We start from the raw sequence: 17,681 nt of genomic DNA, 5'->3' as shown, positions 1-17,681 counted from the left end.
CTGTACTACCATGCACACTGCCCTGAAGCACTTCCATTTTTAATCAGTGCTAGTGCACAATAACACCAGTCTGCACAATTAAGAGCTAATATTATGAAAAAATCATAAGAATAATATAGGATTGCCTGTAGCATTCACACTCAGCAACCATTTGTTTGTTTTAACCTTTAAACCCTCAATGTGCTACTCAACCACAATCATATTACTCCATAATTATTATGAATTATTCAGTGACTACAGTGAGACTAACAGGAATCCTTGTTTGGAATCATTGACAGCTCATGGGAGATTGGCGGTTAACTGGAACTGTAATTATTTCTGTTTATTATAACTGCATGTCTCGAGGTGAGAAAGACACAAGTATTGTTCGCAGTATAAATATTCACTATTTGTGGGTTAAAGAGAAGGATTTTTAGCATTTAGGTCTTAAACAGTGATACACACTTTATAGGAGACCATCAGGTTTCTTACCATGTCAATGAAGGAGACACTTTTCAATCAATAATTGTGCGTGAGCTCCATCGCATTTTCACCCTGGATTTTGCATTTACAGTGAAAGAGGGGGAGCAGTCCCCAGCCACTCCCCCACCACTACTATACTCTCTCTCTTTCTCTCTCTCACACACACACATGCACATGCACACGCACACCCTATAAAGCCAAGGCATAAGGAAACACTCAGCCGTAATAACATGTGGAACTGTTGAAGGATGAACGCTAGTGCAACACACTATATACTTTTCCACTTATTCACCCACTCAGGCTGGTGCTTGACACACTAGTTCTTTAAAGAGCAATCTGCAGAAGGAATATGAAATTATGATGACTGAATCATCATGAAGCGACTGAGTCTATCATCACAGGATTGGTTTAAGACACCGTTGGATTTCAGCAAACAGAGTGCTGCTGTTCACTAAGTGAAGGACTTCGGTTTGTCTTGTGTTGGTGTGTTAATGAATAGGATTGAGGGGCAACAAATTGTGTTAAGGTTTTATCCCTGTGACCGTGTGAGGACTGGTTAAAAGAGGAAGACCGCAGTCCCCCTAGGTGGAAGGCTGTGAGTGTGAGACGGAGAACGTGACGATGTCCTTTGCCATGGTTCACCCGTCTCCTGCTCGTTTCCTTTACTCTGAGATTAGCACTCTCTCAGAGGATGATGAGAACGGCAGCGAAAGCTCAGGATCCGATGACAAATCCTTTCATCTTTCCACTCCTGGGTACAATGCTATCAAAGCAGACTCTCGCAAAAGGAAGTACGGCTGCAGGCCACCAGTTGGAGCCACAGATCTTTGCTTGCCAATTTCAGAGACACGGCAGCGTAATGCAGCGAACGCTCGAGAGCGAGATCGCACAAACAGCGTGAACATGGCTTTCACAGCTCTGAGGACACTCATACCCACTGAACCGGCTGACAGGAAACTGTCCAAGATCGAGACGTTACGGCTGGCTTCCAGCTACATCTCTCACCTGCAAAATGTACTATTAGTGGGAGAAGCATGTGGAGATGGGCAGCCCTGCCACAAAAGCACAGGGGCTCTAAACAACCATCTCCATAAGAGCATAGATGCGAGCCCAGACTCGGAGAACTCCCAGCCCAGACAGATCTGCACCTTCTGCCTTAGTAACCAGAGAAGACTGGTGAGTAACACACAGTATACCTGAAAAATTTGCTGATATTATATGGAACCACTGAAGGTAGACCACCTTGCCTTTTTAAAGCAATGTTTATTCTGGAAGTTCTCATCCTTAAATAATTTTTATAACTTTTTATATAGCAGACTCTCTTTGTTCCCTAATTGGCCTGAATTAGCCATTTTTGTAGCTTTTGTGATTTTAGGTTGCAGAATGATATATAAATTTAAAATGTCTTGACACACACCATTATTTATTTACCAAGTATGCCATATATCGTATCACTGAAATAGAAACTGATCTAAGGTTTTGATCAAAAATTCATTTGTCTCACTATATGCTAAAATACACTAGCAACCAACCTATGTTTTAAATGAATGACACTGCATATGAATTTCAGTGTAACTGTGAGGACTTCAACCCATTCTTCCAGTTCAATATCATTTATCTGTGCATCTAATATTTTACGGTACCTGTTTACCAATAACACCTTACCTTTACATCATTTTCAATCTATAAACATGACTAATTTAGGTTCTGAAACTTGACAGAAATGAGGTTGGGAATATCATCAGAGTTTCGTTTACTTGTGTGAAGCAGTAGAGACTGATTTGTCTCCAAAGACGTTTATTAAATTGCATTTCCTGTGTAACAGAATGAACATGACAAACAGCCAATAAAAGTCAAGAATATGGTAGTACACAATCAGTTATAGACAAATTACTGTGCATCCCACATGACTCTGTGTTGTTCTGGAAACATCTGGCTTGCAAAATTCCTAAAATTCCAGTTAGATCTTTGGTCTAAGATCAGTGGATATCCCTCAGATACTAATGAATGCCGGCATCCCTGTGGAACCTCTTAAATAATCACTTACTTGAAAAATTTAACCATATGACCAAAGTCTAGTACAACTCTAAGAGAAAGACATGCAAAAATGTCTCAGTAAATACACCATGAATTAAATTCTCTGACATTTTATTAGATTACTGCATAAACTATGTAAAATTAAATATAAAAATGTAATTATGTTTAATTGAGTTAATAGACAAGAACAAGCAATTTAAAATGTAATATTATAATTATAATTCAACTATAATTCATTTTATGTTTCCAGGCACTAACTGATGCAAGTACACACACACACACACACACACACACCCACACACCAATCAGTTTCTGCTCAAGCACATGGCTGTAATGATGTAATATTACTCACTACATCACTGTTACTCACTTTCAACCTTCAAGATCAGTTAGTGTGACTATAGTAATCCAGAGTTATAGATCATTACGTTGTACATCATGAAATACACATAAGAATTCAGTTATGAACGCATGGTTTGAGTGTGCCGATGGCACTAACCCCAGGTTACCCAGCAGTGTGAACAAGATTGATTCATGCCAGCTGGCTCTTACAGCACACAAGTGAGATTGGAAAAAGTGAAGCATGCTACCCCCTCAGCTGACGTTATGGCCAGACACCCTGTACCTCAAGGAGATCAGGTTCCTTAAAACCACTCGCTTTCAGATAAACCCCTAATTACTTCTCACGCCACTGAAGAAAGGCTGGTGACTTATTTATGGTTAGTGATGCCATTCAGAGTTTAAAGGCATTTTAGCGTCTGTATTTAATATCTTTATATTAATATCTATTACAGTAAATTCAAGTGCCTGACTAAAATCTTGAAACTGGGGAATTTTACTATGAAACTGACTTATTGTTATTGCTTTGGTGTTTCAGAACAAAGCCAGAGAAAGAAAAACAGCTATAAGAAGTTAATGAAGAAGAACAAGAACATACTGTGCATTCACCTGAACTCTAACTGTATGTTTTTCCTAATGTGTTGTAAGAATGCTACTGTAGTATCATACATGAACTTTTATTTATCCTGTAATTATACATTTCTTAATGGACTGCATCACCATGGACTAAACCAATCACTTTGCTACAGTGGCTTCATGTGTCAGAGCTTTGAGGATTTTACTTGCAATCATTAGCACACAATGTTTGTGCTGAACAGGGCACATTAAGACTTTATATACGTTTGAGAATTGAGACGACAAAAACTACAAATAATTTTCATGATATCAAAAGAAGAAACCAGCACTGATTTGCTAAATGCTATGCTATATTGGACATGAACCAGTTCACCTTTGACCTGCTCCAGCTTTAACAGCAAGAGTGGAATAAAGTTCTTTCGGATTTGTAAACATCAGCCCTTACCTGTGTCTGCTTATTTGCAATGTGAAATGTGCAGATGTCAGTTGTAATGTGAAGTAAATAACCTTATCTATGCAGTAGGTCTGTGCCAATTATTAATATTATGTTTGTCATCAGATCTTGATATCAGAATAGCTTTCTATATACGTAACACTAGTGCTTCAACTGCTATTAAATCAATTCGTTAATGACAGAAAAAAGAAATATATAGCCATTGAATAAGAGAGAAGTCAAGACATTACTGTGTGTGTGTGTGTGTGTGTGTGTGAGAGAGAGAGAGAGAGAGAGAGAGAGAGACACACACACACACACACACACCGAGAGAGAGAGACAGAGAGACCATTGGCGTTTTGTGTTCAGGGAGATGAGATCTGCAGGTTGAGTTCTGGCAGATTATCAGTCACAAACTGTCCTCTACTTTACCTCTAGATTCTGTTACACACACACACACACAAACACACACACACACACACACACACACAGAGAGAGAGAGAGAGAGAGAGAGAGAGATGCAATATGTGCATATACTATTCCCCCATTAAAACATGAGCATTTTCTTCCATCAGTACACCCACTTTCATTCTTCATGCTGCTCTTTCCTATCACTCCTGCTGAGCCTGATACTGTGATTGAGTGACTGTCATTTTATTGCCTTTAATACTTATGGGAACACTATGTTTAAATTTCAGCATGACACAATAATCATATAGTCCATAAATTCAACATTTCAGGTAGGCATTGAACCAAAGGGATGATCCATGCATTGTATGTGCAGAAGAAGATATTTGTGTGTTTGGTCAAGAAGATAAAAATGAAAATGTAATGTAGGGCCATGTCATTTGTTAATGCAAAATTTTTTTAAATTCTTTTCAGACAAACTTCTAAGAATGTTTACTTCCCGTGTTAAGTGTTGGGTTGATTGTAATTTAATAACAGAACCGCTGTTCCTTAATAGATGTGGCATGGTGCCATTGCCATCTCACAGCTCCAGGGTCTTCAGATCAATCCTGAGATCAGGTTACTGTCTGTTTTGCATGTTCTCCCTGTGTCCATGTACGTTTTCTATGGCTTCATCCCAAAAACATGCCAGAAGGTAGATTAGTGACCCTAAAGGTGTGGATGCATGGTTCCCTGTGATAGACAGGCATATCATTCAGGTTTGCCTAGTGCCTAATTTCAAAATTCAAAACAAATATTAAACAAATATCGTACTGCCATTTTCTTCAACGGGTCACCACAGAGCTCCATGTGATTCATCAGCCAGCTTCAGGTTAGCCCTGACTTACCCAGTAAACACACTGTGAACTCTGAACTCTGTGACCTGTGTAGTGCACTCAGATAATTTACTCCACTTGCTCCCCCTCCTCTGTCTGAATCCATTATCCAACAGCAACACAAGCCTACTTTCAGAGCTGCAGAGCCAACCAAATGCCCCGCTGCTACAGACAGAAAGCAACTGACTGCTGGGGTAAAACATGAGATTTTCACACTGTAACTGCTGAATAAACTGACTGTTGATTAATCAGCAGAAATATGTTTTTAAATATTTTGTGGCATAAAATGTTCTCTGTGAAGTGCTCATGAAACCATAGCTATTAACCAACAATTCGAAGGCAAAAAAAGAAGCAAATAAACAAATAAACAAAAAAAACCCTTTATATTGAGTTATGGTTGGATAATGTACAAATAAGCATGCGTTGAACATCAATGTACTATTTTGGTTCTGCCACAATTTTTAGTTGTTGAAAACTACTAATTAATTTATAGATGAATGTGTGGGTCGTTTGCTTCCTGCATGAAAACAGGAGATATATTATGGATATATTCTAAATCATGCAAAGTACTATATCAGACAGATTCTCATACTGATGGCTGCTTTAGTCAGCGCATACCTTAAAAGATGAGATAATTCACTCAAAACAGTCTGACCTAATAACATGCAGATAACCAAATGCAGGCCCACAGATTGCTTCAGAACTCAACCAAACAGTAAAATGCTACCATAGACAGCTTCAGCAGACTTTTCTTGCCTTGCTTGTGACATTTGACACAGGGCCTGATAGTCAGGAGGAGTAAAATCACACAAAGATGACAGAGGGCAGGATAGTGTTAAACACTGCAACAGAGCAATATATTTTCAAACAAAAAAATGCTGCAAAAATGTATGTTATAAACCTATGTTGTAGGTTTTGCTGTGCTATTAAGGAACGAGGTACTCAGTCTTGAAAATTGTCAGTGATAGAAAATATAAATTCAGACAGAAATAGAACACCTTGAACAGAGAACAGTCAAAATGTTCTGAATCCACCACTGAGATCAGTGAAATGTGATTAAAACAAGTTTTCCATAAACAGCATCTGTTTCTCTGTTATGGGATTCACAATTAGGTAGGCAGACCTTAATTCCTGATCATTTTAATTGAAATGTTGGTCTGAGACAACTGGGACTGTCATTGTTTAAACAAATATCGCATCTTGTCAATGGGGCAGTGAAATGTAGCATGCATGTTTCTGACATTCTTTGGTGAAGAGCGAAAAGACAACCTGCATACTTACTTTTGGTGGCAGAGATGACACATGGAAAACAAGTGAATATGTGGTCGGTCAGATTTAAGATAATATATTACGTACAGTTTTCCTATCAAAACGTGATTACATTGCTTATACGAAATTTAAATACATTTCTGGTTACTAGATTGAATAATATAGATTGTGAGCAATTCATGTAGTATTAATGTAAACCAATCATTAGGAAATTTCAGGAGGATGTTGGCACTTGAGAGGAGCTATAACTACAGTTTACATTAACATGATTAAAATGTGTGGTAGAATAATGTGGCTATTGCAGAATGCCAGCGGCCTGCGTTCAGTCTTCAGTTCTGGTAAGAGTGCGGAGTTCGATTTTATTCAGGGCTTTGAAAATACATGATCCAATCATGTTGGTTGTACAAAAACAAACTGTGTTAATTCAACTCAGTTCAATCATGTATAACTGTTGGACACATTTGAATTAAGTAAATTCATTGAACTTTTTTTTCCCCTCAGTGCAGCCATGAGAGTAAAACTGTTTATACCTGCAAAACTGCCGCAAGTGTGAATTTCTGTCTGCAACATGATGTAAATTGTAATGTATAGCTAGTTCTCTTACAGGAATCTTGCAAATACACTCACTGAACTTTATTAGGAACACTACACTAATACTGGGTTGGGCCTCCCTTTGCTCTCAAAACAGCGTCAATTCTTCATGGCACGTATTCCACAAGATGGACTGTTCACCTGAGGCTTCGCACATGACCCTATCATCTGTGTGCCTCAGCAGAAATCAAGATTCATCAGACTAGGCTACGTTTTTTCAGTGTTCAGCTGTCCAGTTTTAGTGAGCCTGTGCTCACTGCAGTCTCAGATTTCTGTTCTTGGCTCACAGAAGTGGAACCCGACGTGGTCTTCTACTGTTGTAGCCTCAAGGTTCAACATGTTGTACATACTAAGATGCTTTTCTGCTCACCACAACTGTACAGAGTGCTTATCTGAGTTACTGTAGCCTTTCTGTCAGCTCAAACCAGTCTGGCCATTCTCCATTGACCTCTCTCATTAACAAGGCGTTTCTGTCCGCAGAACTGCTGCTCACTGGATGTTTTTTTCTTTATTGCACTACTCTTACTAAACTCTGGAGACTGTTGTGCATGAAACTCCTAGGAGATGAGCAGTTGTAGAAATACACAAACCAGCCTGTCATGCCCCAACAATCATGCCACTGTCAAAATTACTGAGATCACATTTTTTTCCACATTCTTATGGTTGATGTGAACATTTCCTGAAGCTGCTGGCCTGTATCTGCATGATTTTATGCACTGCACTGCTGCCACACTATTGGCTGATTAGATAATGAATGTGTAAGTGTACAGGTGTTCCTAATAAAGTGCGTAGCGAGTGTAGAGCAATAACAATGGAAATACAGGTTTCAAATTCACCTTCTCCACAGCTCCTTCTCTCTCTCTCTCTCTCTCACACACACACACACACACACACACACACACACACACACACACACACACACACACACAGACTCAACTCTCTGTGGTTGCATGATCCTCGTCTGGACCTTGAGTTCCTGCCAGCTAACCCTGTCATCATCCCAGCAGTCACAAAACAACTCTTCTCCATCTTTACTGGGCTTTTGGACTATTGGACTAATTGTTTCCTGCTGGTACATCTGCAGCTCAGCTAAAAACCCTTCTTAATGTCTAATCTGTCCATTCTCCACACTGAGTTCAACAGATGAATATATGCAAAATAATGCATCCATATATTATGCAATAATTTGCATAATACCTTACCTGATTAGTAGCACAACAGTTGAATGTGTTATGTTAGTTTTGTGTGTAAACCTAAACCTCCACTTGGGTTTAATATTGCAGTTATATACATTTTATGTGGAAAGAAATTGAACAAAAGAGATGACACATGTCTTGGGATGGATATAATCTTTTTAAAGTAAGAATCAGAAGAAGTTAAATGTGCCTGGGGAGTACTCCCTCTTTTTAAGGCTCTTCTAGACATCAAGCTATGTCAGCAAACTGTTCTTCCAATTTATTCTTATTGAGTCCATCCCTGGCTGGTGCTAACCTTCCCTATCCCTGCTTTTAAAGGTTTTAAGTCTCACTGTGCACAGATCTCTCTGGTGTTTTTTTGTTGTTGTTTCGTTTTTGTTTTTAAATGAACCATGGTTTTAATAATGTCACAATTCTGGATTATTTTATATAGCATTGCAGATGTATTTACAAAAACTGGTCCCAGACTGGTGAGTCCATATAATCTCAGAGTTGTCAGAATTCTTATAGTTATCAATGCATATGTTATGAAAATAGGTAGTATACAGGTATTATTGAATAAATTAATGGGTCATACAGCCTTTACAGTTGCCTAATTAGAAACAGATTAGATGTAGCGAGTGTTTCTGCAGTTCCAGCTTCACTGAGATTTCAGACCCTTCAATCTTTCTCTGTCCAACTTATACAAATGTTGAATTCAGATGCAGAGTTGACACTTTTTGATTGTAAAAGAATTCTGAGTGCTTTGGGGCAGCCTATCAACTCCCAGTATCTCACTGTAGGCACAGAGAGAGAAAGAGAGAGAGCGCGCTGAAGAGCCAGGACCAGCAGCTGAGAGCCAGATCCCAATGCACTCTATTCCATCCAGTTGGGCTTGGGTTTTAATACTGGAAAAATCTTCCTTAGCTGTCAATCACATGCTTTAATAAAAACATAGTATAACATTGCGGTCTCACTCACTCTCCTTCTGCCTCTTGGAGAGGCCAAATACAAGGGGTATCTGCAAAATCCAGGCTTTTATTAGCCACAGCTTGTACTGGAAAATTGGGATTGTGGCAGCACGCATCTGGTGGACATTAACTAAGCACCTGGAGCTTTAGTCAATCATGAAATTAAACTTGGGTATTAAAGACAAATGAAAAAGCTCCACTCCCAGACAAATGTGGTTGCCGTCTCTTTGACGCACTTAATCAAATTTCCTACAAGCGGCACAGACTTAACACACAGGGTGTCAACCAACATCTCCCTGGCAGGATGTGTTTGTTTTCTTTTGTGATAGGGCATATGAGTGATGGTTTATTCATTTTACTGCCCTCCTTTATTTTCAGAACAGAAGGAGCTTTTAAAGAGGCTGAGGACATGGCTGAGTACTGATCAAAAACACACTGCAGTGCTTAGCTGCTAACATCATCCAGCCAAAACATATACACCTGAGAAATAACCAAAGTGTACTGTGCATATTTCTACAGTGATTTTTGATAAATGCATTTTAAGAATTTTATTTTATTTATTTTTTTAATAAAAAGTTTTATATCTGTCTGAGTGGGACACTGCATGTCTGTGCTATTTCATATTATAACATGCACTATTCTGATGAACTCTCTATTCTGAATTAATTTTGTATGGCTCAGATAGTAATTCTGGATGCAAGGCAAATCAGAGGTTTATATAAATGTGCTCATTCTAATAAAAAAAAAAAATCATTTCTATAGTAACCGTTATTTCACAGTGACTTGTTGGTGGACAAAATTAATTTAATTTATTTTAAAAATGCATGTGATGCATGATATGGAAGGAGTCTCCAGTGTCAGTGCTTTGTAATATTCAAAAGTAAAGGTGTTCCTCTACATTTTCTAAGGAAAGGTTTTGCAGTTTCTCAGGAATATGACATAAAGCTACATTTTTTGGCTTATTAATTTCAAGACAGAGGAAAAAGAGTGGTTGGTGAAGGAATGACTGTATATAACTGTTATAATGTAAGATATAACAGGAGCTAACTTGTTTCATTCTACAATCCTAAATTTGAAAAAGTTGGGACAGTATGGAAAATGCAAAAAAAACAAGTCATTTGAAAATTCAGTTCACACTGTACTATATTGAAAACACATTATTAACACATTATTTGATGTTTTACTTTAATGAATTTATGTATATATGAAAATATACACTCATTTCAAATCCGATGACTGCAGCACATTCCAAAAAAGTTGGGACAGTCGACTGTTCACCACTGTGTAACATCACTGAAGAACCAGTTGGTTAAGTTTAGCAAGTGGAATTTTCCCAATTCATCCATTATGCATTTCTTCAGCTGTGCAACTGTACAGGACCTTTATTGCCTTATTTTGCGCTTCATAATGCGCCGCACATTCTCAGTTGGAGACAGGTCAGGACTGCAGGCAGGCCATGCTAACACCTGCACTCTCTGCTTATGCAACCATGTGCTTGTAATCTGGGCAGAATGTGGTTTGGCGTTGTCCTGCTCTGGATGGCAGCATATGTTGCTCCAAAATGTATATATATCTTTCTGCATTAATGATGCCCTCACAGATGTGCAAGTTACCCATGCCATGGGCACCGACACACCCCCATTCCATGACAGACGCTGGCTTTTGGACCTGACTCTGATGCAGCTTGTATGGTCCTTTTCTTTTTTGGCCTGGAGAACACGCTGGCCGTTTTGTCCAAAAACTATTTGAAATGTTGACTCGTCAGACCACAAAACACGATTCCACTGTGCTACTCTCCATCTCAGATGACACCGAGCCCAGAGAAGTGGGCGGCGCTTCGGGACAGTGTTGATGTATGGATTCTGCTTTGCATAGTAAAGCCTTAACGTGCATCTGTGGATGCAGTGGCGAATGGTGTTGACTGACAAAGGTTTACCAAAGTATTCCCGAGCCCAGGTCAGGACATCCATTACAGACTCATAACGGTTTTTAAAACAGTGACGTCTGAGGGATCGGAGATCACGCGCATTCAGAAGTGGTTTTCAGCCTTGCCCTTTACACACCATGATTTGACCGGATTCCTGGAATCTTTTAATTATATTGTACTGTAGAAGGTGAAATGCCCAAAATCCTACCAATTAGTCCTAAATTGCCCCTGTCCCAACTTTTTCGGAACGTGTTGCATGCATCAATTTCAAAATAAATGTTTGTCTTTAAAAAACTTTGCACTTGATTAGCATTTTCAGTTCTAAGCAGTGACTTAAAGTTATTAGGAATTTTTTCATCCATAGCCATGAGTGACAAAACGTAGCTGCCATTGCATCACGGCATAGAAAACACTGGCACAAAGAATCGTGTTGGCATGAGCAACAAAATCATCAGGCTGTGTTTGAAAAATATCAGCTGGGAGGAAAAGAGTGAGAAAAAGTAGAACAGAGAGATTCTGGCTTTAGGTCTCAACACATTAGGGCTGTCTGCTCGCTGTCAAAAGGGTTGCACAGTGACTAATCTCACATCACTCCATTACTGGGCCTCATTTAAACACAGGCACCTTCTTAGTGCCAAGATGAAGTTGGTCACTAGTCAAACTCACAAAATTGGTCTGTGACTCATTACATTTAGAAATTAATCATACACACTTCCACGCACTCACCAGCTCCTGTTTTTAGGAGCGAAATTGACGTATGTGATGGCACATTGACGCAGTCCTCCATCAATGAGAGCACACACATGCACAAACAACTTTTTCCCCTGAATGAAGTTCTTATAAGGAGAGGGTGGTTTAAGTTGGTCTTCAACAGAAGCCAAAGCTAGATTGCCCCTCCTTCTCTCCATTTGATTTAACCCCACACATGGAAAAATTATCAGGGAGTGAAACCCTCTTCCACAATGACTCGACATGGACACAGAGTGGTCACACGTGTACGTTCCCGGTACACAGAGCTGGAAAAAAGCGCTTTAATATGAGACACAGACAGAAATGCAGGTTGGTTTGGAGCACTGTAATAATGGGGCTTACACATTCTGAACTCAGCCAAGGCAAAAACCTAAATACTGAAAATCAGCAAGGTCCTTTTAGTAGATATACTTCAACATGTAGAAGAAGAACTGAAATATAGGAAGGGGTAATCATGGTGAAATCTTTGACAAAGGCTTCATTGGTACACACAGTTCAGTTCACTTGAAAAACTCTCTATGGATTTGCTTTTTGATGTTGATTTTATTTAACAATGATCACATCCTTTGTCATTTCAGTGATCTTAGGTTAGGTCAACTGAATGAAGATAAACCATATAGGGCATTAGGGAGTGTAGCACAGAAAACATTTTATATAAATTAAACTTACTACTTCTTGGTATTTGATACTTCTCTGTTTAGATTCCTCCTTTTAGATTTTAGATTGGGGTTGTGTCTCTGTTTCAAGTATGAAAATACTTATATGAGAGAACGATGGAGAGAGAAAAAGTGTGTTGCCTAAGAAGTGGGAGTTTCTTGAGATCTGGTAGACTATGAAATTGCTCCAGTTATCCCCAAGCGTTGAGGAAAAAAGAAGTGTGCCTGATGCTGGTCATGTTGCAGTGAAGCATAAAGGCAATATTTTTATACACATTGTTAAGCAGCTAACTCTGAGGCTTCAATATTATATCCATTCACATAAGAATATTTCTCAAGGATCATTTCGGGCTGTAGCACTTGAAATGTTATAAATATCTGCTTTTTAAATTGGATATTACAACCCATTACAATTCCAAAAAACTTGGGACGCTGTGTAAAATGTAAATAAATGTAAATAAAAGCAGAATGCAATGATTTGCAAATCTCTTGAACCCATATGTTATTCACAATAGAACATGGAAAACATATCAAATGTTTCAACTGAGGGAATGTCCCATTTTAAGAAAAAAATAGGTAATTTTGTATTTGATGGCCGCAACATGTCTCAAAAAAATTGGGACAGGGCAACAAAAGACTGGAAAATTAGGTGTTACTAAAAAGAATCAGCTGGAGGAACACTTTGCAACTAATTAGGTTAATTGGCAACAGGTCAGTATCATGATTGGGTATTAAATATAGTATCTTAGAGAGGAAGAGTCTCTCAGAAGTAAAGATGGGATGGAATCTGGATGGAAGCATATGTTGCTCTAAAATCTGTATATAACTATCAGCATTGATGGTGCCTTTCCAGATGTGCAAGCTGACCATTCCATAGGCACTAATGCACCTCCATACCATCAGAGATGCAGGCTTTTGAACTGAGCGCTGATAAAAAGCCAGATGGTCCCTCTCCTCTTTAGTCCTCTTTAGTTTAGAGGACACGGCATCCATGGTTTCCAAAACGAATTTCAAATTTCAAGTCGTCTGACCACAGAACAGTTTTCGACTTTGCCTCAGTCCATTTTAAATGAGCTTTGTGCCAGAGAAGACGGCAGTGTTTCTGGATCAAGTTCAAATATGACTGCTTCTTTGCATGATAGAGCTTTAACCAACATTTGTGGATGGCACGGCGAACTGTGTTCACAGACAGTGAGTTTTGGAGGTGTTTCTGAGACCATGCAGTGATTTCCATTACAGAATCATGCCTGTTTTTAATGCAGTACCACCTGAGGGCCCGAAGGTCATGGGCATGCAATATTGATTTTCACCCTTGTCCCTTGCGCACAGAGATTTTTCCAGATTCTCGGAATCTTTTTGTGTACTGTAGATGATGAGATATTCATAGTCTTCGCAATTTTATGTTGAGGAACATTATACTGAAATTGTTCCACAAAATGTAGACTGAGTTTTTCGCAGACTGGTGAACCTCTGCCCATCTTTACTTCTGAAAGATTCTGCCTCTCTAAGATACTCTTTTTATACCCAATCATGTTACTGACCTGTTGCCTATTAACCTCCAGCTGTTTCTTTTTAGTAACACTTACTTTTCCAGACGTTTGTTGCCCCTGTCTCAACTTTTCTGAGATGTGTGGTGGCCATCAAATTCAAAATTACCTTTTTTTTTTTCTTAAAATGGTACATTTGATATTTTTTCTATGTTCTATTTTGAATAGCATATGGGTTTTTTGAGTTTTGCAAATCATTGCATTCTGGTTTTATTTACATTTATTTACATTTCGGCAATATCACAATTAATAGTTCACTAAATTCAACAATGTAGAAAGGTTATAGAATCACTGCAGTCATTATCCACACATTTCTCCTATTTCCTAGCACTTATACCAGTGTGAGAAGATACGGTTTGGTGTGGAAAATTTCCAAAAACAAGCACACAAGTTGATCAGAGGTTTCAAATGATTAAACAAAGTTATTAATTCCTATTTCCAGCACCTCCTACCCATCTCCTATGTTTGTGTCTTCTGTCTTCACTACCAGGGTCATGTAGAAATACTTTGGCTCTTGTGTTATTAATTTTATGTAAAAAGGTATCAGTCCAGAATTTCAGAACAGTGTTCTGAAAGTGTAAACCCTTCAGCACATTCCTGATCATTTGTCTGTCTACAGCAGAAAGAACTTACTTGTACAGACAGCATTTGCAGCACTCTAGTATTTAGAAGTGAAATCGTCTCAGACTAGAGATTGTGAATACAAAAAGAAATTTAGAACATATTTGAGAAATCTGCCTATTTAACAGATTCTGTATCATTTTTAGGAAAAATGGTTTCTTCAAAAAAAAAAAAAAAAAAAAAAAAGGAAAGGGAGAGACTTGTTGTATGTAGTTAAGAGTTCTTAGTGAAAAGAGTTCTCATAGGGACTCTCTCTAATAGGGAAACATTGATGTAGGATTCTACATAGACTCTTTAATGGTTCCCACAAATGAATGAAATGTAACTTTTTTCAGAGCGTAGCTTTAATCTGAATATTAAAGCTGCAAGCAGCATTTTCAGGGACCAAGCATCCAGACTCAGTGAGCCGCACATTCACAGATGCGCTACAATTATTGCATAAGAAATCACAGGAATGCAGATCCATAACTATAAGCAAAGGGATTCAAGAATGATTTGTAGTTTCAACCATTTGCCAGTCCGTTATGGGAGAATGGTTTTGAATATCAGAGTTTCTTTGATTTTTGTTTAGACAGGCCTCAAGAAGATGTGAGTCCAATTTGGTGAAGATTGGACAAAATTTGGAGGAGGAGTAGCAAACCTGGCACTTAGATGTAAGCATTTTCAGCATGTTATTGTAACTTTTGACCACTAAGTGGCACTGTCACGAAATTTGTTGCATACCCTGAGGATGCCTACCAAGACTTGTGTCAGTGTGCAAGGTCGTTATTGAGATACAGCCTCACAGATTTGTTGGAACGTTACGGGCAAACCATTTGGAATATCAACATACTTTTGATAACTGTTGTCCAGGTTGGTCTGAATTTGATGTCTCACAATGATGTGAGCCAAATTTGGTGAAGATTGTACAAAATTTGGAGGAGTAGTAAATGGCAGTTAGATGTAAGCATTTTTAGCATGTTATTGTTAACAAATTGTCATGAAATTTGTTGCATAGCCTGAGGACATGGCCGTGAGGACGCCTAACAACATCTGTATCCGTGCACAAAGTTGTTGCTGAGATACAGCCTCACTACTTGTTTGTTGGCTTCGCTGTCAGATTCATTGGCCCATTACAGGCAAACTGTTTGGAGTATTCAAAATTCTTTTCTGAGGTTTATTCTGAAGATGATGTATGCCTAATGTGGTGATGATTGGACAAAATTTGTAGGAGGAGTGAAAAAACAGTTGGAGGAAGATTGCAGAAAATCTTATTTGGTAGAAATTGATGCCATAGGTTGTATTAAACTCGTCATGACCATGGGAATGCAGGGATGTGTGGCTTTTAAATTTAGGACATACTTATGTTATGACCATAAATGAACTACCAAGTTAAGCCCAAATTTAACCCAATGGTGGTGCTAGAGCATTGGCAGCACTTGGCCTAAATATGGTCAGAATGTTCCTTAGACCCTCCTCAATCAGTGTGCCAAATTTCACATCTTCTTACCAGACAATTCGATGAGCTGCCATAGACAGCCTAGCTAGAAGAAGAAGAAGAAGAAGAAGAAGAAAAAGAAAAGGTAGAATAACAATAGGGTGCCTATGCAGCTTCTGTGCTTGGGCTGCTAATAAAATATTGTTTTAATCACATTTCCATGATATATATAAGATGTGCATTTAATAAAACATGCAGTGAACAGTACTGTTCCACACTTTGTTGGCAGTAATGAAATAAGTAAAGCTTCCCCGTGTCCTAAATGTTAATTTAACCCCCAAGACACAGAGATGTTGATCAAATCTTTTAAAATAAAAACATACTGGATTTAGTGAGTATTTCTTTAGCATGCTTTCATGCAAACTTATTTTTAATTATGCATACTTCATACTTTGACATGCATACTTAAAATTCTAGTATGCATACTTATTTTTTAGCATGCCTATACATTTTTTAAGTACTAATCCTTATTTTCTGTATAATTTTTTTTTTTAAATGCACACTTATTTAGCATAATTATTGTTAAGTATTTGTACATATATTTACTGATTTGTATTTCCTTTTTTTTATCCTTAAAGACTTATGTATTAGTAGATAAAGTAAAATTTGCATAGTTGATATGTACTGGGTAAGTTAGTTAAACTTTAGTTAAATCTTGCTCCAGTGGTGAGTTGGGAAAATGAATAGTGTTGTTGCTTCATGTTCCGAGGGTTGCGAGTTGTGGTCACTATTGTAGAGTTTCACGGTTCCTCCTGGGCCTGTGTGGGTTTCCTACAGGTTTTCCAGTTTACTCCCACCTCTTGAAAACATGCCATTTAATGGTTTAACCAGTGGTCTGACTTATGAGACTGTCGCGACCAGGTCACATTTGCCACTGAAGGTGATTGAATGAATTAAGCATTTCAGCGTTATTCTGATGCTCAGCCTGACATATAAGGAATAATAAAAACCTAAAAACTGACCACTGAACTTCCCAATAGTTGTTTTTGGATGAAACCATTAGAACAGAAATATGTGTAATAAAATATTGTTTTAATCACATTTCCATGATATCAGTGTTAAGATGTGCATTTAATAAAACATGCAGTGAACAGTACTGTTCCACACGTTGTTGGCAGTAATGAAATAAGTAGAGCTTCCCTAAATGTCCTAAATGTTAATTTAACCCCCGAGACTTACAGATGTTTATCAAAGCTTTTTTTTTTTTTAAATCATACTGGATTTAGTGAGTATTTATTTACATTTCTCTCATGCAAACTTATTTTTAACTATGCATACTTAATACTTTGACATGCATACTTATTTTTTAAGTATGCATACTTAAAATACTTCCATGACTCTGACAAGGACACATTTGTACTTGATTGAATGAAATAAGCATTTCAGTATTATTCTGATGCTCAACCTGGCATATAAGGAATAGTAAAAACCTAACGTTTGACCGCTAAACTACCCAATAGTACTTTTTGTATGAATCCCTTAGAACAGAAACATGTGTAAAAATAACTTGCGAGCAGCAATTACGGGGCCAAGCCCAACAGAGGCAAAGTAAGGATCGAAGCAAGCC

General features: G+C 38.2%; 1 protein-coding gene across 1 annotated transcript; it reads left to right on the top strand.

The window, feature by feature from the left end:
* Positions 1 to 677: 677 nt before the first annotated feature.
* On the top strand, positions 678 to 3,822 carry scxb (scleraxis bHLH transcription factor b). Its single transcript, XM_053633409.1, has 2 exons — positions 678 to 1,638; positions 3,377 to 3,822. The coding sequence occupies exons 1-2, from the start codon at positions 1,084 to 1,086 to the stop codon at positions 3,413 to 3,415; spliced, it is 594 nt and encodes a 197-aa protein (XP_053489384.1). The 5' UTR covers positions 678 to 1,083; the 3' UTR covers positions 3,416 to 3,822.
* The last annotated feature ends 13,859 nt before the right edge of the window (positions 3,823 to 17,681 follow it).

The sequence above is a fragment of the Ictalurus furcatus genome, chromosome 1 (assembly GCF_023375685.1).
Source record: "Ictalurus furcatus strain D&B chromosome 1, Billie_1.0, whole genome shotgun sequence".
NCBI classification, from domain to species: domain Eukaryota; kingdom Metazoa; phylum Chordata; class Actinopteri; order Siluriformes; family Ictaluridae; genus Ictalurus; species Ictalurus furcatus.
This window is presented reverse-complemented; position numbering and strand designations above follow the sequence as displayed.

Excerpts from the sequence above, each read along its gene's own strand:
- scxb (XM_053633409.1), top strand. The coding sequence starts at position 1,084 with ATGTCCTTTGCCATGGTTCACCCGTCTCCTGCTCGTTTCCTTTACTCT. Across the intron at positions 1,639-3,376 it reads TTAGTAACCAGAGAAGACTG|AACAAAGCCAGAGAAAGAAA; the intron begins GTGAGTAACACA and ends TTGGTGTTTCAG.